Raw genomic sequence first — 24,380 nt, forward strand, 5'->3', positions numbered from 1 at the left:
TTTTCAAATTTTTTGTCTGTATTTAGATTCATCTTAAAAGTGTAGTCTTGGTCTTTTGTCATTCTGTATGATTTTATAATATTAGATTAGATGTCCAAATATTCTGTCTTTTTAATGTGTAATTGTTGAGTCAAAAGTATTATTGGATGTGATGAGTTAAAATATTATTTTCAATATTAAATGTTTAGATAAACTGTTGTAGTTTGTAATTTTAAGAACTTGTAGTAGATTTTAATGTGTAATTGTATATTTAAAGTTTTCATAGTAAATTGTGTTTAATTCCTAGTAAAAGTGTTATTGTCTTTAAGGTGTTTATTTGTAAATAAACATTTAACTATTTAAATAAGTGTAGTAGTCTCTTTCACTTTTTGTTTGGATAGGCGTAGTGAGAGACAGCCAGACAACGGGGTTAGAAATAAGAGGTAGGCCAGCGCATACAGCATGGGGTGTACAAGCGGGAGTCGAACCCGGGCCTCAGCGGCGGGGACCAAGTACATACGTCAGAGGCGTAACCCGTAGAGCTACATGAGCACATATGTTCTCGCCTTGTAAACGTGTATAAATCCAATAGAAAGTCTAGGGATTGAGTTAGGGTTACAGAGCAAGGTCCTTACAGCATTAATGAAAAATAAGGTAAATTTAATATGACACATAAATATTTTTAATATTAATACTAAGCAACAGAATAATCCGAGAAATTAATCCACGGTTTTCCCTTCAGCATTGTGGGTCTAAATATCCTCTATCGGAGACGTGCAACCACAATGCTGAAGGGAAAACCCCAACTTTATTTTATAAATTTTTTGGGTTGAGTGGCTTAATATTAAATTATGAAAAAATTTTAATTTATATATCAATTTTTTATGATACATTACAACTGTCAGGACCTACCTCTCCAACCCTAACCCTTCCCCTGGACTTCTATTGGGTTGGTACACCTTTGCTGACATGCAACATGTGTGATCATAAAGCTCTGCGGGTTAAGCCACTGACGCATGTAGTAGGTCCTCAACGCTGAGGCCCTGGTTCGATTCCCGCTCGCAACCCCGTGCTGTATGAATTGTTCTCATTCTTATTTCTACCCCATTGTCTGGCTGTCTCTCACTACGCCTATCCATCAATTAAATGCAAAAGACTACAACACTTTTTTACAAATTTCCTGTTTCTTTATTAAATACAGTTCTTTAATTTCTTACATCTTTTTTCCCCCCCATACTTTATAAAAGTTTAATTGTCTTAACTTTTTCCCATTTATTTAATTGCTTCTTTTTTATGTATTTTCTTTCTTTAATCTTCTTCTTCTTTCTAGAATTTTACACCAACCTTAAATTTTGGGTCATTTTTTGACATTTTGAAAAGCTATCAACTCAAACAGGGTAACACCGACAGATATGAAATTCAGCCAGGATGTACTCCAGGCATGGGTGATCAAAAGTTATCAAAATGCTCACCTTAAGTCTGAGGGCGTGGCCATGGCGGCCTCGTGAATTCTGATGCTTCGCCATGAAACATCAACTGCTGTGTAACTGCCCTAAACATGCTCCAATCTGCCTCAAACTTTACATGTGCGATCAGAGTCCAGTCCTGATCACATCCATAGGCCGACATGCATTCTCGGTCGCAGCGCCACCTGGTGGACGTGCGCGGATTCGCCGACCAGCAAGGATGCGAGGACCCGTCCAATGCTGCTTGCAGCTTTAATTTGTCTTGTTTTTGTTTTTTTGTCTTTTTTGTCGTTCAGTTCCAGATACCTGTGACGAAATCTTTTGCTCATTTGTACACATTCTGCGATCTGTAAGTTGATATACTGAGGCATAATGTAGTTGAAACTGAATTTATTTTTCTTAAGAAATTTCAGGTTGTTCATGATGTTTTGTAAAAAGATAATTCCTTAAATGTGAGCATTTTCAGAATGCACTTTTTTTGCATTAAAACATTTGGAGTTGTGGTTATTAATAGGTTATTATGTTGTGATTTTACTGGTCACTTGAGATCAGACTGGACTACATGTGGAACCTGAACTAAGATGACTTTGACACCTCTGGTTTAATGAGTAACTCCAGGATGTGCTGATTATTTTTTAAGGAAGAATGAAAACATCGGTGTAAACCTGAAAGGAGCAGCGAGCAGCGAGCTAGCAGTTCATTCATCAACACTGCACTAGATGGACACAAAACACAGAGTTATTCACACACAACAGGTGAAATTCTAAATTTATCAATGCGACACAGTGAAGCCACACACTCCCAACAGTCCCTTAAGTCACGTGACGCGTTGTAGAACCAAAATGGCCGCAGTTGTATTTTGACGTATAATAGCTAGCTACTTTTCTTTTTGTTTCATTCTTGGTAGAAAACTAGCAAACGAGAGACTTTTTGGAGGAACTGTATCTCGCCACCCTCCGCGTACCGGCGTCCTAGTTTTTGCCTTGAAGACAATCAAGACTGACACGTATTTGCTGAACGAGTTAGACTATGCATATTTAGTTCTAATAGAAGCTAGCTAGCTGGCTCTGGCTGGCACGATAAAGCAGTTGAAAGTGAAATAGCGAGCTAACTTAGCTGCGATGATGGAGGAGTTGAGCGCAGATGAGGTAAGATGACAATGGAAACACGCTCAAACTGACTGTTGACAATGTTTTATTTTTATTTTTCAGACGTTACAATGTAGGGTTACGGATTTTTTTTCCTTTGGTGGTGGTCTTGCTGTTAGCCTATTTGCTATAAAGGCTAGCTCGAATTTTAGCACAATGTAAATGGAAGAAAATCACTCGCGACGAAATCCCACAACTTAACACCACCACACATAAATGCGTATTAACCAACCCCGATCGTAAGTTAATTATTCGGTAATATCTGTGAATATGAAGTGGGTCGTGTGTTTCAGTCAGCGCTGCCGCTAAATTTCATTTAGCCGGAGCAAAGTGCTAACGAGCTACCGTGATGCTAAAGGCTGTGCACAAACCGGATAACATTATTTTAATGTAAAGCAACGACATTCGTGTTAATACAAAGACTTGATTCCATCTGGCAGATGTTTTCTCTTGGCTGTATTTTGACAGACAATGTTACATTTAGTTTCTAACTGGATTCCAGAGGAGGAAGCTAGCTGGCAGTTGCTAACGTTGTTTTGCTAACAGCCAAAAATTAGCCTGCGAGACGACTCAGCATAAAAAACACACCGGGCCACCATTGTGAAATCAACCGTGGGCCGACTGTATGGCCACCGAGCTGCTCCCCTTGAACCACACACGATCTAAATTATTATTTGTCACCGTGCGTTTGCATTTAGATGCTCAATCAGTAGTACTCCGCTGGGCTGCAGTTAATTTCCTGCAACTGTTTAGCTCTTCGGCCAAGTTGAGGCGATTGGTGCTCATATTGTGACTTTGTTCGTAATGTAGGTTACAGCATATGAGCCCTGGATGTTGTTCCAAAACAAATGAACGAAAACCGATCATCGCTTTACTTAACAATCTTTTGTACGTGTGTAATTATTAAATATGAATTTATCATCATGTATTTCTTTTCATGTCAAGGCTAATGATGCCAATAGTTTATGCAACATTTAAAACACATGAATAATCCTTAACTTAGACTTAGACTTGGACAGACCTTATTAATCCACAGAGGGAAAATCTGTTGTTACAGTAGCAACAAGGGGGTAAACAATAAGACAGCATAGAATATTAGGGTCAGGTGTAAAGTAAAGGTAACATAAAATAACATAAGCTAAGAATATAGAAAATATAATATAGAAAAAAATGATCAAAATATATGAGTGACAGAAATGTGCAAATGAACAGGATGTACAAATGGCATAAGTAGGTGCAGATGAGTTTACAGATGTGATGAATGGTGTTAGAATGTGAAGATACACTGAAAAGTCTTATTGCTGTGGGGAGGAATGGCCTCCTGCACCGTTCCTTGGAGCAGTGGGGTTGTTTCAGTCTGTTGCTGAAGCTGCTCCTCAGATTGTCCACAGTTTTATGGAGGGGGTGGGAGATATTGTCCATGATGGTCTGCTGTTTGGTCAGCATCCTCTGCTCCACCACCTCCTCCAGGTGGTATCAACTTGTCGATAATCAAATTGTGCAGGATTGTACAGAGCTCTTTGAGTCGATGTGTAAATATACTGTTATATATTCATTTAAGATGCGTAGAAGAAGACTGGCGCGACTGGCGGGAGGACAGACATCACAGCCCAGCACCCCTATCAGCACACCCCTGACATCCCCACAGAGAGAGACTCCACCTGGACCCCTCCCTGGACCCTCAGGTGCCGCACCCCAACCAGTGCCACCAGCCGCCTCTCAATCATTGGGGCTCAATGTCCACAGTGGTACCCCTGCCACATCCCCTATGGGCACCTCTGGTAAGGAATTGATAAGATCTACAGAATTTTGGATGTACTTTACCACTTTGTAATGATTATGTTTATTACATTCAATGCTTCATTTTGAAATTGGCAATTTAGGTTTCATGTTAAGAGATGTAGATTATCAGCAGAGTTTATTGTTGTCAACCTTTTTGGTGACATATTGTCCATGAGGCTTTAAAATAGACAACACTGGTTTGATTGGTTGGGTCTTTATACTCTTGACCTTGATATCTGAACAGCAGGAGGTTGTCATAAACACAAACAGGAACAGCTTATTGTGATCACTAGTGTCCTTGTTTGACACCAAGTGTAAGCCCTGCCATACAGAGTCTGAATTGAGGCTTTCACCCATGTACTGCTCTAGAAAATGCACTAGTGAGCCATGTATGGGTATAGACTGACAGTTTCTGGGCATTGTGTGGATAAATGTGTTTTTTGCTATACAAGATTACCTTTTAGGGCCAATGGTACATTTTATATTTGGTTAAAGTTTTAGATTTTCTTCTCAGTGTTTAGGCAAACCTCCATTGTAATTGAATATTTTTTTTGCGTATATAATCCTTGACCCCAGTGCTAGTGTCCAAAGTTTTGTATTGATTGCTGTGTGATTGTTGTACAACAAGGAGAGGGTTGTTAATTCCAGCCATTCCTCCACCCTAAGATGGTGTTTGCTAATCAGCTTTCTCTCTGCCTGTTTGCAGTAATCAGGGCTTAATGGTATGGCACACCATGCTGATCTTAAAAACACCAATTTGAACCTTTGCTAACCCGTTGTGGTCTAACAGTTGGTTCATCCATAACTAGCAGCTCTGATGTGAAATATAACACTTTAAATGGCTGCTTAATCATGTCATATCTGTCTAGGGTCCCAGGAGTATTTGTGTAATTTCTTTTATTACTTTTAAAATGGTGACAAAATGATAGTTGATCGTTTTAAAAGTACAACAGACTGTTGGGTTGTGTCAACCACTAAATCTTACTGAAAACAGGTATTATTACAATAACAATAATGATGTCTTTTAATGTTAGAGAGGCACAATAACACGATGAATATTATATAGAAACTAGAATTAATTTACTGGTAAACTAATTTCTGGTATTTATTCCCTTCTTAAACTATGGAGCATTCTCTGTCTCTATTAGTTCAAAAATGGTGTCAGAAATTTTCAAGATCCACACATTAACATGTTTTATAATTTTAGCAAACTCTCTCAAACTTTTTTTTTTAGTAACTTGCAAAATTTAAATGTTTTGTTGTCTCCCTTTAACCCTGACTCTCCTCTGTCCCCAAGGATGTGTTTCTTTATGTTTTCATATCATCACAGTCTACTCTTAAAGCTATGATATGAAACCTGTACTAGGGCTGAACAATTATTCAATTTGAAATCAAAAGCACAATTTGAAGAAAGGCAATAGTAAAATTGTGAACGCTGCAGTTACAGATATATGGTACACAGTGTGTCTGACCCAGAGTTTATAAAGTTGTTTCGGTGGTTTTACAAATTCACATTTTTCACATCTATTCCATTGTGAATATTGAATTTAAGCTTTCTTTTTAAAATACATTGCAAATGAAATTACGATCACAATATCTGTCAGAAAATTGCAAACAGATATTTTTCCCAAATCGTTCAGCCCTTGTAAGTACAGATGGGTTCACACTATATGTCTAAGCTCGTCATCGAGGAGCTAATAGCAATATTTGGAAATACTCATCCAACAGTGCATGTCCATATCTTGAAATTAGATGTTATAATATTCCCAGTATAAGCTTGGTTCTTGATGATTTCTTACTGATTAACACTTTAAATCATTAAATTACAGAAAATTTGGTTTAATATGAGAGGCTTCTCAAATGCTTTCATGAAGACATGGAACCCTCTGTTTTCTTATATGCTCATTAAATCTTGCTCGCATACCTGATTGGTACAGTTCCCTCAGAATATTTCTGTGCATAGATGGAATTACACACTACACCAGAGTAAACTGTCAAGTTAGATGTGTGGTTTTGGGCGTCCATTCTGTTGTTATGATTGTCCCTGATCCACCGTCAGTTTTTCTTTCTTTCTTTGTTTTGATTTTATGTCTGTACAATCATTTATTGTTTGTAACTGTGTTATAGTCATGTTAGCTGTATTGGCAAGTGGAACTAATGAGCCCCTTTATGCTGTGACTGTTCATTCTATGCCTTGAAAACAATAAATACATAAAATACCAAACAGGAAGAGGCACGGCAGACTAAAATCCAGTGCTGCACAGGCTGCAAGTACAAATGATACCAAGTGTTTAGTATAATTGAGGCTAATTATTTGGTGGTGACCTAGAAGATGATACTGTCTTAGCAACCTCTGTTTCCTCTGATTGGTCTCTCCAAAGTGTGGGGTCTTCAGTTGCACAGTCTCAAGCAGTCTAGCCTTTAAAAAAGCAAACAAACCTAAAACCAAAACACACTCATAATCTATGTTGAATCCAACACAGCACAGTACAGTAAATTACCTATTCCAGAATTCCAGTAAGACTTAAATGAAAATATTATGACACATCTGTGCCACATTATATATTTTTTCATTTCTTGTGCTTCTGAGGTGTTCAGTTCTGGTGTTTTGCATTTGCAGGGGTGGCGTATGGTAGTCAGAGCAGCGAGGGTGTCAGCTCCCTCTCCAGCTCCCCCTCCAACAGCCTTGAGACTCAGTCCCAGAGTTTGTCCCGATCGCAGAGCATGGATATTGACCCTGCCTCCTGTGAAAAGAGGTAATGCTTTCTTGCAGCGTGCTGTACTGCCGAGTTCATGTTTTGAGTTGTGAAAATATGTAGTTTTCTCCACCTCAGCTTGCTACACAAGATTCCAGTGGTTTGTTGTAAAAGAGATGAGACAAATATGACACTTGGTTTGGACTGCAGAGCTGTGAATATTATTATGGTTTGTTCAGGGGTGAAGAGATCTATGATGAACTCTGGCATTCTTTTTTATTTCAGCATGTCCCAGGTGGATGTGGACTCAGGGATAGAGAACATGGAGGTGGAGGACAGTGACCGCAGGGAGAAGAGGAACTTAACTGAAAAGGTAAACAGCTGCAGCAAACATCACTCAAAACAGAAGCACCTTTTTATCCTTAATTATTTGGACTACTTGACTTTGATCATGCCGATCTTGAGATCATGTGAGTCTTTATATAACAGGAGTCTCTGGGTATTTACAGACAGGCGACTGGGGACTTTCCGTGAACGCTGCTCTTGGTTTTGTTTTCTTTTATTACACTTCATTGATGCATACCTGCTGGTTGCTCAACCAGAGAGATCATGTGATAATTATGACTATCCTGAGATTGGTCGTCCAATTGGCATGTGCTCTAGCTAGTGATTTTTATTAAACCTTCACTGTATTGTCTCTTTCTTCATCTCAGGAAACCTCTACAAACTCAGATGTCTCTGAAGAGCAGGCTCTGCAGCTCATTTGTAAGATTCTCCGCGTATCGTGGAAGGAGCAGGATAGAGATGTCATCTTTCTTCCTTCACTGGCTGCAGAGTTTCACCAGAACCCTAAAGATGGTTTGTCACTGAACAACTTCTTTGTCTCTGTCACTTCAACAAGCTGATCGACCACTTAACAGATTCCTGCACTCGGTAATGTGACTGCTCTGTTTTTTTTCCCTCCTGCAGTATACTCTGACTTTAAAGACCTTATCGGCCAGATCCTGATGGAAGTCTTAATGATGTCCACCCAGTCACGTGTCCACAACCCCTTCGCCAGCTTGACCGCCACCTCACAGCCAATTGCAGCAGCCAAATCCCCCGACCACCATCTGACGCTGGTGCAGCCCTCCAGTCAAGGTGGCAGCCCAATGGGGCCCAATGCTGTGTCCTTTGGAGCCAGCTCTCTGTCCAGGCAAGTACCTTGACTCATTATTATTATGTAATTTGACAGTCTAGATCTCAGGCTGTGGATAGACTGTTATCCACACTCCTCCTCAGATGTGTTCTTCATTATCATGTGATTGGAAGCTGCCATCTGTTCCTCTCAGTCTTTCTGATCTTGCTTTAATCGTTTCTGTTTTTTTAAAGCATTGTCACTACATTATTTTTGCCAATCATCATGTTATCAATGTTGTCCACAGTCTGTATGGGTGTGGTAGTCCTCACCCAGCGGCTTTGGATGCAGCCAAGAGGACTTCCCCATCTCTTCCCACCCCTACTACATCTTCTGTACCTTCTATACCTTCTACACCCTCCACCCCACAATTTGTTGTTCCCCCGAGTCCACCAGCTACTGCTACTCCGAGACACTCCCTCAACCCTCCATCTGCCCCCATGCCCATCTCCCAGCGGTATCGGCCTTACTCTGTCACCGCTCCCTGGGGGGCTCCTTCCCCATCGAGCCCAGGTCACAGAGGATTTAGTTTCCCTGGAGCGTCTCCAAGCCCTGCAGGGCCCTATGTTCCTCCCAACACCCCGGTTCCTGTGCCACCAACTAGCCCCCAGTCCTTCTCCTTGAGCTCACCCAGGGCTCGCAACCAGTCCTCCTCCACAGCCCCTTCCGCAGTGCCTCCTTCTCCCAGATTGAATACCCGACAGGCTGCCTTTGCTGCCAGGATCCCACCGTCTAGGTATCTCATCTGTCATTTGCATGTCAGCGTGGAGTGCACACACAAGCAGACATACTAAAACCTCGACTTTTTTGAAACCCCAAGATTTAAGGTTAGGTGTGACTCAGGTCTTTCAGCTGAAGCTTTGGCTAAATCATTTTTTTGTTGTACACATTGCTTCTTATATTAACTTTCATGCAGCCATTTCTTCTTCATTATCTAGATTTACACTGCTAGTCTAGAAGTCAATGAACAGCATTTCTATGTTTATAAACACACAAGCAATTGTGAAAAATCGAGTTGTCAGTCAAAAATACCCAAGTGGTAGTTAAGATCTAGATGTAAAAATATATTAGCCACTTCAAATTCCATATATCTTCAGTGAACTTGCAATTCCATTACATTCTTGTGTCTTTATTATTTATTTTAAGGCTGCTTGTTGCTAACACATATAATTTTAAAAGATGTATTCCTTTTAGAAATAAGCTAATTTCAGCTCTAGTTTAACAAACAGGTTTGATAGACTTTTTAGGCCTATTTTTAGTGACAAGTTGTATGAGTGATCATGACATGGAATTCAGTTAGCAGCAAAATAAATATTTGTGTGAAAAACTACAGACAAAATAACATTAATTAATATTTAGAACATAAGCCAAGAAGTAGTCCTCCAAACACGCAACCCTGCATAGTTTCCTTTAGTGCTCTCTTTCTCTGTGTCCTCTTTTCTTGTGACTTGTTACCACACCACATTTTTCTTGATGTATTTATTCTGCTTATCCTTCTGTCTCCTCATGCTTTCACGTTATCCTCCGCTGTTCCAATCCTCTGCTCACTTCTCCTGTCTTTTTGTTGTCCTGTTAGCCCCTTGTCGTTCCTGTTTTTTGCCCTCTCTGACATGTCTCAGGACAGCAGTGATGACGATTCTGGGGAGGAGGAGGATTTTTCACAGGTTCAGTTTGGGTCCAGGTACACCACTGCATGGTGTGTGTTAATGTGTGTGTGCGCTTGCTCAGGGATGCAGCCTTACTACTAACTGAGAGCAAACACACCAGGCTATAGTGGGGAAAGATAAACTGATGTAGACTTAACCTTCTCTGAGAGTGTTTTGATCATTTGGTGGTTGTAGAGGTAAGTTTTAAAAGCAATCAAAGAAAGTGGTTATGTGGGAAATACAAGATATAGAAATGGTAATTTCTTATTTATTGAGTAAAGTCGGCTCTTATTTGTTAATGTATTGTGAATATATGTACTATACTTTAATGAACAAGGTAGTCTTGCACTTCTCTGAAATGACCCTCAATCACAGAAGAATATTTGAATATCATTTCCTTATTATTTAACCTGCTTACAACATTTCTAGACATTTTTGAAAATGACTCATACACCTAAATTGTGATTTTATGCAGGTCATTGTTGAAAGAAGAGAAAAGATGGTGTCTGCTGTATGGATATTTATTCGCTACTTCAAGTCAAACAGTCTTCACATCAGCAAAAACAAATGCTCTAATTAAACTTGCATCTCAACTTAACACGCATGAATCAAGTTACGTGCCTGTGTAGCATTATAGCTTGTGTCGGTTTCTTTCTAGCTTCGAGAATGATTATAGTTTAGGGCAGAAGTGATATTTCTGCAGTGCCTGTTCAAATAACAGTTTATTTTATTTACTAGGATTTGTTGTGTCTTGAAGCCACTCACATCTCAGATACGCTGTTATAGCTGACCACTAATGGCAATTTAAACTCTCAGGGCCCCATTTGTCAGATAAATATGATGAGATGAATCCTATTGTTGACTTTTAAGATTTTCTACAAACAGGCTCTTAAATATTTATCATCTTCTCAACTCTTCTTCTTTTTAAAGATCCCAAGCCATCACTAATGCTTTATAGTTTGTTTTCTTTCAGGGGACCTCGAAAATTGGGTTTGAGCTTAACAATTTACACTTGATAATTTTTAATGCTAATGGTACGTCTCTCTGTGCTTTTTTTTTTTGTGTTATTTAACGGCCTCTGTCTCCTTTTGTGTCTGCCTTCCTCATTGTAGTCTTGGTGCATGTGGAGGGGGGATGTCCTGCGATTCAGCCAGCGACCGCTTCACCATTGAAGCATGCAAAGAGACAGAGATGCTGAACTACCTCATTGAGCGTTTTGACAGTGTTGGCATGGAGGAGAGGAAAGCTCCCAAGGTAGATGGCTGTTTGTGAGACAAAGAAATGTCCCATCCTTTTTCTCCTACTGGAAAAGAAAACCAATTCAAGAGGTTCTATCATAGCATTAAGATTGTGAGATCATAATCACAATAACGCTTGTGGTAACAGCTAATATTTACTTATTTTTTAACTTATTCACAGGCCGTGTGGTCTAGAAATGAGACACGGTGATTCAACAGTGTCTTAGTGTCTACGGTATACTTTTACCAACCATAACCATGTTCTCTCTTCTCCTCACTTTGTGTCTTTCTCAGATGTGTAGCCAACCAAATGTCAGCCAGCTTCTCAGTAACATTCGCTCTCAGTGTATTTCCCATGTTGCCCTGGTCCTGCAAGGCACCCTGACTCAGCCTCGGTGAGAAAGCCAACCGCTCGCTGTGACAGTCTTTGGCTTGTTTTCTTATCTGTCATTATATTTGTGTATGTCCTGTTCCTTTTCCTCTCCGTCTCCATAGCAACTACTCTTTCACCTTGCCTCCAGACACATTTGTTTATTTATTTATTTTCAACACTGTGTTTTTTCTGTCCTGTTTACTACACATAGGAGCCCCCTCCAACAGTCTCTGCTGGTACCTTATATGCTGTGTCGGAACCTTCCTTATGGCTTTATTCAGGAGCTGGTGCGCATTACTCACCAGGAGGAAGAAGTGTTCAGACAGGTGGGAAGCATATCTGTCTGTTTTTGATGCCTGTTTACGCTTAGTCAGTGCCATTTAGGATAGGGTTATCCCAGCATACAGGAGCAGAAAGATACCCCAGAGCTATATATTTCTGGACACACATAAAAGATAAAATGTTTATCTACAAGGGTGTTATTGTGCACATTCGGAAAAAGGAGATCTTCTGCAGGTTTGGACTGTTTTGTATGAGATGTCTCAGCTAAACAAACACACTGTGACTGTTCAGCTTCAGCACAGATAGAGCATTGAAGTCTGCACAAAGAAGCAACCCAGCATGTAGCGACAGACTGAATAAAGTAAAATCAGCACATTATTGTTCTGTGGCTTTTGCTCATCACAAAACACAAGCTGGGAGTGTGGATAAATGTGCAGTCTTTTTTTTTAGGCTGTTTTTCTTGATTGAAGACACTGACTTTCAATTCAGTGAGACGGCTAGTAAATGCATATATGGCGCAGTTAATAACACAAAATGATTCCATCTAATTTTATATATTGCCCAGCCCCTGTCTGCATGCAGGGATGTGAATAGAGTGATACGATGTTGAGTTAAGGGCGGATACTCTAACACAATGTGATTGTGATGAAAATTGCAAAAATGTTCAATTTGAAATTTCGGTATGAGCTGGAACTGCAGTTCTGAAAGTGGCATGAAGCACTGTGTGTTTACTATCTTGTTTTTCAGATCTTCATTCCCATCCTCCATGGACTGGCTCTTGCAGTAAAAGAATGTTCCTTTGACAGTGACAACTTTAAATTCCCCCTTATGGTAAGAAGATGTTGTCCTGGCTTGACCTCCAAAACCAGACAGGAAATCAGAATTAATGTCATCATGTTTACACTACCGTTCAAAAATTGTTGTTGTTTGTTTATTGTAATTCCTTATTTTACCAGGCAAGATCAGTTGAGAAGAATTCCTCATTTGCAATGATGACCTGGCAAGAGGCCTTAGCAGGAAGAAAGATAACAAATAAACAATACATATACAAAAAATGACCCACAAGTATTTAAGCAGGGATTAAAAACAGCCTAAATTAATGCCAGCAGTTCAGTGAAAATAGTCAACACGTGCAGCGGTCAGCTAGGGTCTGCAACAGCTTCTGCTTCAACATGTAAAGTCATGGAAGAGATGAACGTTTCAGAGATTTTTGGAGGGAATTCCAATCAGTTGCTGCAGCAAAGTGAAAGGAATTCCAGCCAAAGACAAATGCGAACCTTGGGGATAGAAAGTGTTACGAGATCACTGGACAGATGGTAGTTGTTAGGGGAGAGGTGTAGGAGGTTGGAGAGGTATTAAGGTGTCTTCCCTGATAGGGTCTTGTAGATGAGTAAAAGCCGGTGTTGGAGTTTCCTGGTGTAAAGTTTGGGGTCACCCAGACAATTTAATGTTTTCCATGAAAACTTACTTTTATTCCTGTGCTAACATAATTGCATAGGGGTTTTCTAATCATCAATGAGCCTCTCAGCACCATTAGCTAACACAATGTAGCATTAGAACACAGGAGTGATGGTTGCTGGAAATGTTCCTCTGTACCTCTATGGAGATATTCCTTTAAAAATCAGGTGTTTCCAGCTACAATAGTCATTTAGCACATTAACAATGGATTTATCATTCATTTAATGTTATCTTCATTGAAAAAAAAATGCTTTTTTTTTTTTTTTTTTCAAAAATGAGGACATTTTTAAGTGACCCCAAACTTTTGAACGGTAGCGTATAATGGTTATGCAGCACATCTGGTTGTTATACGGATGCAGCCTGTCAGACCACCTGTCTACTCTACACAGCTCAAGATATTTACAATGTGCACCATTTGTTTGTAGCACTGCTTAAACAGATATCGATATCAAAGTGTTCCTACTGTACTCCCTATTTTGCAGAGACAGGTGTAATTTTCTTGATTCTTTGACAATCTGATTGCAGTTGCTGTTGCTCATCATTCATGCTAGCATACACGATAATAGCACTAAAATCTTATTTGGTGTGGTTAAAGATTTTATTTTCTGGAACATCAGTGTAATTTTTGTATAAATGGGCTGCAGGCTGCTTGACAGGGAATGCTTTGTGTGAGTTTTTACATATATAATAAGAGGATTGATCTCAAACTTGACACTGTGAATGTTAAGACTTGCAAAAACCATTGACAGTATTGTGTTGTGTTGTAGTTATAAAAAATACACATTGTTACTTGATGTATTAGTACCAACACAATGTTAATTTGGAGAACTCTCTATTGCAAATTTAAAAACCATTGTGTTTGTTTTTTCAGGCATTAGCCGAACTTTGTGAAATTAAGTTCGGAAAGACTCACCCAGTGTGCAATTTGGTGAGTATACAGCTGGATGACCAGAGCTTAATTTTGACACTTCGGTGTTTATTATGTCTGTGTGGCTCAAACTATTTACACTGTGTGTTTCCGAAAACAGTCCTCAAACAGTTTGGTCCTCAAGAATTTCCTTGGTTTTCATTTGCAAAGGTGGCCTTTGTCTTTGTGTTTGCATTTCTCATACCAGCATGACCATTTGGCAACAGCACAAAGAACTGAGCTCTGCTTATTTTGTTTATGGCGTTAAGACTTTATCCTGCTCCAAAGATAAAGGCCAAGACAAAATTCCAGTGCGTGGAAAAAGACCCCCGACCTACATTTAGCAAAGGAACAGTCTCTCATAACAGAGTGCATGGGGTTTATATCAAGCTTCCCTAGGTGTTTGCATTCTTGTCCGGGAATATTAATTTATTACCTATGAAATACTTCATATTTATTTTAAGTTACATTTAGACATATAGCTTCACCTAAAATGACCTGAGAACACACCGTTGATAATTAAGTCCTAGGAATTCAACATTCTGAATATGGATTGCAATAAAATGTGTAAAAATTAGGGTTACCTATTTGTCCTTTTGTGTAATGTTTGTCTCTGTCACGGCTTTTCTGTGCAGGTAACATCGTTGCCTCTATGGTGCCCCAAACCTCTGAGCCCTGGTTGTGGCAGAGAGATCCAGAGACTGTCCTACCTGGGAGCCTTCTTCGGCCTCTCTGTGTTTGCTGAGGATGATGTGAGTTGTACCACCGATGTGTCTCATAGCTCTGTCTGTTAAATACTCAACGTAGCTGAATAGCACCAGATTGTAGGTCATTTGTAATGTATTCTCATCTTTAAAGGTCACGTAAAAAGCTTAAAAGTGAGAATGAAAAGCACATCACATACCGTGATTCTGCAGAAACAAAAACTGAAATGCAGCAAGTTTTTTTCAAGTACAGAAAATCTTTAATGACTCATCCTATCTTTGCCTTTTGTTTAGACCAAAGTAGGAGATAAGTATTTCTCTGGCCCAGCCATCACCATGGAGAACACACGAGTTGTCAGCCAGTCACTGCAGCACTACTTGGAGTCAGCAAGGGTGAGTCTTCAATTCATAATGCTGTATTATGTCTGTTCTTTGTGTCAATGTAGAAAAATGACCTTAATTATTTGGTCTCTTTTCAGGGTGATCTGTTCAAGGTTCTCCACAACATCCTACTAAATGGAGAAACACGTGACTTAGCTCTTAATTACATGGCAGCTCTAGTCAACTACAATGTGAAGAAAGCTCAAATGCAGGTAGGTTGCACAAGTCATTTATTCTACTTCCAAATTAATGTTGTTGTTTTTTTTTAGTGGTAAATTATGTTCTTATGAATGCATGAACTTTGGTATTGACTTAAACTATTTCAGCCATCTCGAAGTCTTGAACTTTGAACAGCAATTTCTCCTTTTTCCCAGACCGATGACAAGCTGGTGTCAACAGACGGCTTCATGCTCAACTTCCTCTGGGTGCTGCAACAGCTGAGCATGAAGATCAAGCTGGAGACGGTGGACCCCCACTACATTTTCCATCCGCGGTGTCGCCTTGTTGTCAGCCTCGAAGAGACTCGTCTGAAAGCCACCATGGAGGAGCTCAAGAGCTGGCTGACTGAACTGCGTACGTCGACATAAATTGAAATACTTGTTTTGTCATTTCAAAAAATGTATTGTTCTTGATGTTTAAAGTGATTTAATTGGTATGTTAATTTCAGTAAATGCAAGCTGCATCCATGGCTCGTAAACTGCTGTCATTTTTGATAAATCTGCCAATTGCACATAGAGGAGCCATTTTGCATATTTATCGGTTCTCAAGAGTGATTCATCAACATGCAAGAGCTGCTATTTGTCTGTTTTTTTATCATTATGAAAAAGTGATCCAATTAGTCTGAGAGAAATAACTTCATCTGTTCCTTCTGACTGCTTTATTTATGCTCATCTGCTGAATAATAGTTACTATATGCCATTCATGTCATATGCTGCAGTAATTTAAAGAAACACATGACCCAGTGTGAGTCAACATAATTCTTGTGTAAATGTGTTCAGATGAAGACCCCACCAAGTTTTCAGAACCCAAGTTCCCCACCGAGTGTTTCTTCTTGACGCTTCACACCCACCATTTGTCTATCCTGCCTGGCTGCCGGCGCTACATCCGTAGATTGCGTGCCATCCGTGAACTCAACAGGTACACAAACACGTCTAAAAAGATAATCATAGCATATTCACAGTGTGTGTGTGTTCATGCTGTTATTTTTTATGACAGGACTGTAGAGGAGCTCAAAAATAGTGAGACCCAGTGGAAAGACTCTCCGCTGGCTAGTCGGCACAGAGAGATGCTCAAACGGTGCAAAACCCAGCTCAAGGTCGGTTTAACACCCTTCTAGACACACTCACTGTCTTTCCTTCATTTACTGATCAACCATTAAGCACCGACTTGCTAACAGCTACTTTAGCTTTAGTGCATTTGGACATCAGATGAGTTGTACCCAGAACTAGCCTTAAATGCTGAAACATGCAGGATTCTACAGCAGAGCATATTTACAGAGATGTGAACCTTATCATGTGTGACTTTGTCCTGTCAGAAACTGGTGCGAGCCAAAGCTTGTGCTGACGTGGGCCTTCTGGATGAAAACCTGCTCCGCAGATGTCTGCAGTTTTACAGCACAGTCATTCAGCTTATTCTTCGCATGGTGGACCCTGCCTACCCCAAGTGAGTCCCCTCTGCACTGACAGACAATGTTGCTGTTCATTAGACTGATGGAAAAGGAACAGATGTAGCATCACATATCTGTGCTGTCTGTTATGCTGCGTTTCACTTCAAAGTATATTATAAATCAAGATGCACATTGTTCGTTTCTTTCTCCTTCACACAGTATTAGCTTGCCTCTGAACCCTGAGATTCCCAAAAGCTTCGCTGCTCTGCCTGAGTTTTACATTGAAGATGTGGCAGAGTTTCTGCTTTTTGTTGTGCAGTAAGTTGTCTGCTTGTCTCATGGGTCAGCCATGTCTTAGCAATGAATATCTTGTGAATGTTTTGCTTAACATGTTGTTTAAAAGAAGGGACAACATAAAATGAGAAAACTGTAGATATTAAATGTGAAATAGTACATCTGTTTACAGAATTGCTATACTTTTATCAATCTGAAATAGACAGTAATTTATTAATAAGCATTCTGTCTATCACTTCACCACCTCCTTTCTTCCAGGTACTCTCCCCAGGTTTTATATGAGCCGTGTGTCCAGGACATTGTTACCTTCTTGGTGGTGTTCATCTGCAGTCAGAACTACATCAGGAACCCTTACCTTATCGCCAAGTTGGTGGAGGTGCTGTTTGTAACCAACCCTGCTGTACAGCCTCGTACTCAGCGATTCTCTGAAATGATGGAGAACCATCCGTTGTCTGTCAAACAGCTGGTCCCCGCCCTCATGAAGTTTTACACTGGTGAGTTCTGTGTAAATTGTTGTTCTGAGCTGGTGTTGTACTGAATGGGAAACGTAGTGTAGATTAAAATCTGCAAAAAATAATACGTATTTATGTAGCTGTAAGGTTGTGATATTTTCCTTTTTCACTAAACAAATCATCTTCTCTGGTCAGATGTTGAGCATACCGGTGCTACCAGTGAGTTCTATGATAAGTTCACTATACGGTACCATATCAGCACTATCTTCAAGAGTCTCTGGCAGAACATTGCCCACCATGGCACCTTCATGGAGGAGTTCAAGTGAGTTTGCTATTGATCAACAACTTTGATCATGTGAGGTTTGACGGATCATTTCCAACCTGATCTATTCTCCTGTTTGTGCTTACTCCCCACTAGCTCTGGCAAGCAGTTTGTGCGCTACATCAACATGCTGATTAACGACACCACCTTCTTGTTAGACGAGAGCCTTGAGTCCCTGAAGCGTATCCACGAAGTTCAGGAGGAGATGAAGAATAAGGAGCAGTGGGATCAGCTGCCTAGGGTCAGTGCTTAGCTTTACAAGGGTGTTCTGTTTGTTTTTCAAGTATTTTTTGCATTTAGACATCAATAAAAACATGCAACTGAAGTAATAAAAATGCAGTTGTGAATCACTGTAAGAAACCCTGAAAGGAGAGTGACTAAAATTGAACTAGGAAAGACAAAACAGTAACAGAGGTCACAGAGGTTGTCTCACTGGTAGCTATGCAGAGCTGTGAAACCTGGCAGGAGGAAAGTGTTTACAGACTGGTAATGCTTATGTGCTTTCCTGCATACTTTCAGGAGCAGCAGCAGAGCCGCCAGTCCCAGCTGACTCAGGATGAGCGGGTGTCTCGCTCCTATCTGGCCCTGGCTACAGAAACAGTTGAAATGTTCCACATCCTCACCAAGCAGGTCCAGAAGCCTTTCCTCAGGCCTGTGAGTGTCACTGTTTCCACTGGACTTTTTATAGCACACACTTGATGTATTCTAGGCTCTGTGAGTGGAAATCTGTTCTTAATGAGACAGTAACAGTTATTGTAAAGGCAACATCGTGCATCTGGATTTGACATTTTGAACCGGACGTGCCATCCTGAACAGTGCTGCCTTCTTCACTCAGGAACTGGGGCCTCGTTTAGCAGCCATGCTGAACTTTAACCTCCAGCAGCTGTGTGGGCCTAAGTGTCGGGACCTGAAGGTGGAGAACCCTGAGAAGTATGGCTTTGAACCCAAGAAGCTCTTAGACCAGCTAACTGACATCTACCTGCAGCTAGACTGCGCCCGCTTCGCTAAAGCAATTGCAGACGACCAGGTTGGAACCGATTTCATCACAAACACAATATTTTCAGTGAAAGATGAAACTTTACTCTAACAACACAGTCATCATGTGAAAAGGCCACAGGGAAAACCGTGGTTGATCATCAGCTGTAGCTGCCTGGCCTTTAAGACAACAGCATGAATTCCCTATTGTTCTTGATGAATGCAGTACAGTGTTTGACTCAGGTTTCACCCAGCCAATCACAGCCACTTGTCAAAGGTCACCCCACTGGTTGTAAATTTCCAGTTCACACCAAATAATGAAAGCAGGAAACCGGCAGGGGGCAAATACTTTGGATTGGATCATTTCAATGGGTGAATTGCAAAGTTAAAACTGTTTTATGTGACGCTTCATAATGTAGTATTGCTGGTCAACATTTACATGAATTACTTTTTAGTGCTACTTCTAATTGACCAAACACAAGGAAATCCTTCTTTCCATTCTATGTTAAAGCTCCTTGACTTCTGCAAAACAGACTTTTACTTTATTTACATTTTGGTTTCAGTCACTTGTAGTGACAAAGTAAAATTTAAATATTGGCAACAGAAGTTTGAATTGTGAAGCACCAGTGACATACCAGTTAATCTCTTCATTTCCCTGTTTTGTTATCTATACTGAAATGTTGGGAGAAGGTTACCACCAGATTTGTATACTATGGGGCCCAGCTACTGCTTGTTGTGTACAGTCCCACAGCTGATGAAAAAGAGTTCAGTTCTGTGTTCATGTCTTGAAAATGAAAACAAGGTATTGAATTTTCATCTCAAAGCGTTCCCAAATAATCTTTCCATTTTCACTCCTTTGTAGCGGTCTTACAGCCGTGAACTCTTTGAGGAGGTGATCTCAAAGATGAGGAAGGCTGGTATTAAGTCCTCCATCGCCATTGAGAAATTCAAGCTGCTATCTGAGAAGGTGGAGGAAATCGTCGCCAAGAACTCCCAGTCTGAAATGGACTACGGTGATGCACCTGATGAATTCAAAGGTGTGTGTTGGTCTACAGTGTGTTTAAGCAGCACAGCTAAAGCTTTTGAATCTGGTTATCCAGTAGTGATAACTGAAGTCAAGAAGCACTGCATTCTCTTTCCCACAAACTCTAATAGTATCCCAATTTGTATTCATTTGTTTGTATTATTTGTTTATTTATTACCACAGTAAAGGGAATTTAAACAAACTAAAATACTAATTAAATACTAATTTAGAAAATGACACATTTACCTAATTAAATAATATGTATGTATATAATATAAATAAGAGTACAAGAAAGGACATTTCAGTAATCTACCTACACACACTTCATGTTATGTACCAGGAAAATGAGCATATCGACATTTTCGGGCAAAAGTGAACTCCTGGTTTTGTTCACAATGTAGCCAGCCTTCGAGAAAATGCGCTCCGACGGGGTGGAAGTGGCAGGAACGCACAGGCAGTATTTGGCTGCTAATGCCAGTTTAGGATAGCGAGTAAATCCGGAAATCCGAGTATCTGGATCTCAAAATTAATATTCGGATACCACCACAATGACCTAATATTCAGATATTCGGGTCCAGCCCTACCAATTTCCATGCAGGTTACAAGCAATTCCATGCCTTCAGAAGGTCACTAAGGCTGTCTAGTGTACATATTTACATATCTAAATTTTCAGGATAGCTGCCAAATAATTTGACTGTTGGTTTGATTATACCCAAGTCATAAGAAGATTTTAAGAAATTGTAATCTATTGTTCAGGTTCCCTGCAACAAAAATATTGAAAACACCTCATCATAATAGACATTACCCTAGATCTGCAAATACTATTGTTAAATAATATTTATTGTGGTTACCTCTTAAAAAACACATCTTTTTAGGTCACCGTACCTACATCCGTGAAGTCGCTGAATAATTTGCCTGAAGCAAAAGAGAATCTTTTGGTGTGACCCCAGGTCAGCTACTGACAGACAGGATCATCATCAGCCTCTGTTGCCATTGAATTCCAGACATTTGCAGCGGATTTTGCAGCTCATATAGTCCATATAGACAGCTTAGAGCAAGGCTATCCTGTGACCACAAACTTAATATAATCTGGAGTGAGAATGTGGTCTACATACCTCCTTTGTTTCCCAGATATGCCAGCCAACCCACCACAGTTGATGGGAGTGTGCCATACAGGAGGCTTGGATATCAGCTGTCTGTGTGGTAGAAATCTCCCATGTCAGGTTTTATTTTTGTAACACACAGGTCCTACTGTAACACCCCCGTGACATTTAAATATAGGGCACACTTTATCAAAAGCTCTTAATGAGTATTTATTGGATATCGTGTTTAGTGGTGTTTTAATAGGTTTGCCAATATTGCTGTCATGTAAAACATATTTACAGATATGTGGATTGAACATGCCACTGGCACACACACACACACACACACACACACACACACACACACACACACACACACACACACACACACACGCTTTTTACGAAGCCTTGTCTTAGATGGTGATAATACTGAATTAAGATTAGATAAGGCTTTATTATTCCCACAGCAGGAAAGCTTGCAGTGTCACAGCAGCAAAGGGGATAGTGCAAAAAATGTGTGGAAATCAGCAAAAAAATGTTTGAAAATGAGCAAGAATTATGCATAGGTAGAGTTGATATTGTACAGATTTATTTGAATGTGACGAATTGCTTGTTATTCTGTATGTAGAAAAACACTGATATTGCACAGATTCTTCCAAGAAACATTTTAGGTTTTTTTTTTCTTTTGATATTTAAACAAAAATGTATTTCATTTCAGTTTTTTTGTTGTTGTTTTCATTTAACTTCAGAAAGCCAATAGATAAACTAGCTAGTAACATACCATAAGCAGCCTGCTAAACACCAATTACTAAAAACTAGAAAACAATACAATTCTGTTTATAGTCTCTGTAAAACGTGCACGTGACTGTGCTTCAACAGATCCTCTGATGGACACTCTGATGACCGACCCTGTGATGCTGCCTTCGGGGAACATCATGGACAGATCCATCATCTTGCGCCACCTGCTCAACTCCCCCACTGATCCCTTCAACAGGCAGCCACTCACAGAGAGCATGTTGGAATCAGGTAACACTATTACTAAGCCTTTTTAGTAATAATTACATGAAAAGCAAGTGTTCAAAGTAGGCAAGAGCACAAGTTTATTCTACTAGCAACAGAAAAGCAGCTTTATATTTTGTGTTTTCAGGTGAGCTAAATGTCAAATGAACTTGTGAACATCAGTTTCTTGGCTGCTCCTCACTATCTGTCGTTAACTCCACAGTGCCTGAACTGAAGGAGAGGATCCACGCCTGGATGAGAGAGAAACAGGGCGGACGGCCTGCTTAAGGACCACATCACCGACGTCTGGCCTGCTAGTCATCATTAAGGGATCTTTCCAAATCGCCTGAATTCAGTGTCACTACCACCAATGAGAACAAAAAAACAAAAACATTTTGAATGGAAAAAAAAGAGACCTGATTTGATTTTTATTTGCATTTACCCTTTTTGTCTCAAACCATTATCATGGTTCTAAAAAATAAAGCATAATAAAGTTAAGACTTTTTAGTTTGTTCTCATGAGTTTGTGTATATATATCAAAATATATACATATATTTAACAAGAGTTAGTTAATGCATTATAATGCAGCAAAAGTATGTGTCCACCACCAACAGGTTTACCAGCGACGTGCATACAGTCACTTCATTCATCATCTTCCTTTACGGTTCTCATTTTGTTTTGTAATATTGTGTATGTTGGCTTCATTAAAGACTTATAATTATCAGAGGGACAGTGGAGGGCAATACATTTGGGAGAGTCTGGGTGGGTTCTGACAAAATTGCTAGCCTTCAGTTTTCTTTATCAAGACTGTGACAATGACGAACTTGAGTCCACATAATGTAGTCTGGTGTCGCGGAGTTAACTTACGCACAGTTTTGTGCTTGTAGATGAAGTTCAGAAGTGGCAATATCCATTAAGGATGTAGCTTAATGTTAAACTAATCCTAAATGTCAGCTTCCTTTTGAGTACGGTAGGAAGATAAGCAGCGGCTTACCACAACACAGTATGTTCAAATCTTCCTCTTTAGACACATTTTCCCTGCTGAATTCAATAGATTGAATTTACTTGTGTGTGCATGGCCTCAAGTCCAGAATCTCCTAACCAGCTCATGGACAAGTTACCCTATTTTAGGCAAAGTGGAAGGAACATGAGAGAATGTAGCATGATCACCAGAGACACCATCTTAGGAGCACACCATTACAAAGTCATCTCACCTCAAAACGGTCTCTTTCAAATGGCACTGTACCTAACTTGACCTTGCTGACCTTAACTGTACAGGAAATGATTTCCTTTAACCACATACCTGTTTTGGAAGCTAGGATTTTGAACTGAAATAAATGATGATGCACATTATATCACAACTAGTCACTGTTTTTTCCTCTGATGCCGTAGTGGTTCGGGGTAGTCTCTTGGCCAAAGTTGTTTTTTTTTCTTTCTTTTTTGGGGGGGGAATTTTAACCTACAGAAAGGACACAAAACTACACAATCTCAAATTATACAATATCTAAAACATTTTTCTAATAGCCGTTTAGGTAAGACCTATAATAATGCAGCACTCTGGGTGACAAGGTAAATATAAAAGTTAGAAAATGTCATGTCTTGTATGGTACTTGGCTTTATTTTGTGTTTACAAAAAATGTCGTGCTCCAATTCCTGGCACCACAAAATCACTTTTTTGGAGCTGTGGATTCCCAAATGCATTAGCTTAGTCATTCTTTTGCTGTAATAGTTATAAACTAATGCATTAACCCTGGCAGCTGTTCCAGTTTTATTGGCAGCATTTAAACATGGTGTTTAAAAGGTAAACTATAAGTTTATCGTTAAAAAAAAAAAGCAAAGAAACAACAGCTTTATAGCCTTGAAGCTGTTCACATTTGTTGCACACCATGAAAAACTGCAAAAAAAAAAATATAAAAGTCAATTGCATCAAACAAAAAACACTGTAGAATGATATGATTCTCTATTATTTTAGTTCAAAGGCTTTATCATATGCAGCAATAAACTAATAATCGGTGCAATTAAATTATTAGTTAGCGGCACTCATTCAGACACTATTCAATCATATCTACTCAAACATACTGGAGGAACAGACATGAAAATACAGCAACAGTGCAAATATGTATGTACAAAAACACATGCATGAGCAATATTTATGGTGCAAACCAGTTCATATCTCTTCATACTCAGGAAGGGAATGTTGAATATACAAAATGCAGTGCAAAAGAGGCATGTGCAAGAGAAAAAAATATGTGCAAAGGTGAACATGTGCCTTAAACATCCAGTAGTGCAACATTGCATGAAGTCCTTTGGTAGGTGCAGTGGTTCAAGTATTCCCTCGTTTAACCCTTTGATGCGCAGCGTGAGTCAGGAGATACTCATTTTCCACTGG

The 24,380-nt window shown here is 39.7% G+C and overlaps 1 protein-coding gene across 2 annotated transcripts; it reads left to right on the plus strand.

Annotated features, from left to right (window-relative positions):
• Positions 1–2,273: 2,273 nt before the first annotated feature.
• On the plus strand, positions 2,274–23,344 carry ube4b (ubiquitination factor E4B, UFD2 homolog (S. cerevisiae)). 2 transcript variants are annotated; one of them, XM_023277302.3, is made up of 29 exons: positions 2,274–2,593; positions 4,155–4,374; positions 6,996–7,131; positions 7,357–7,444; positions 7,785–7,929; positions 8,041–8,266; positions 8,496–8,984; positions 9,825–9,929; positions 11,007–11,148; positions 11,427–11,527; positions 11,717–11,831; positions 12,535–12,618; positions 14,117–14,173; positions 14,788–14,904; positions 15,151–15,249; positions 15,336–15,449; positions 15,612–15,810; positions 16,236–16,374; positions 16,453–16,552; positions 16,772–16,899; positions 17,063–17,161; positions 17,396–17,631; positions 17,785–17,911; positions 18,008–18,152; positions 18,431–18,565; positions 18,747–18,938; positions 19,749–19,923; positions 21,872–22,018; positions 22,215–23,344. In XM_023277302.3, the coding sequence occupies exons 1-29, from the start codon at positions 2,567–2,569 to the stop codon at positions 22,277–22,279; spliced, it is 4,152 nt and encodes a 1,383-aa protein (XP_023133070.2). In that variant the 5' UTR covers positions 2,274–2,566; the 3' UTR covers positions 22,280–23,344. The 2 variants fall into 2 exon arrangements, with proteins under 2 accessions (XP_023133070.2, XP_023133069.2); XM_023277301.3 differs by lacking the exons at positions 8,496–8,984; positions 9,825–9,929 and having other exon boundaries at positions 2,276–2,593.
• The last annotated feature ends 1,036 nt before the right edge of the window (positions 23,345–24,380 follow it).

This window comes from Amphiprion ocellaris, chromosome 8, assembly GCF_022539595.1.
Source record: "Amphiprion ocellaris isolate individual 3 ecotype Okinawa chromosome 8, ASM2253959v1, whole genome shotgun sequence".
NCBI lineage: Eukaryota > Metazoa > Chordata > Actinopteri > Pomacentridae > Amphiprion > Amphiprion ocellaris.

Bases quoted from the DNA above. Each gene is read 5' to 3' on its own strand.
- ube4b (XM_023277302.3), top strand. From the start codon at position 2,567: ATGATGGAGGAGTTGAGCGCAGATGAG. The intron at 15,811-16,235 runs GTACGTCGACAT...AAATGTGTTCAG, and splicing joins GAGCTGGCTGACTGAACTGC to ATGAAGACCCCACCAAGTTT. The intron at 16,375-16,452 runs GTACACAAACAC...TTTTTATGACAG, and splicing joins GCCATCCGTGAACTCAACAG to GACTGTAGAGGAGCTCAAAA.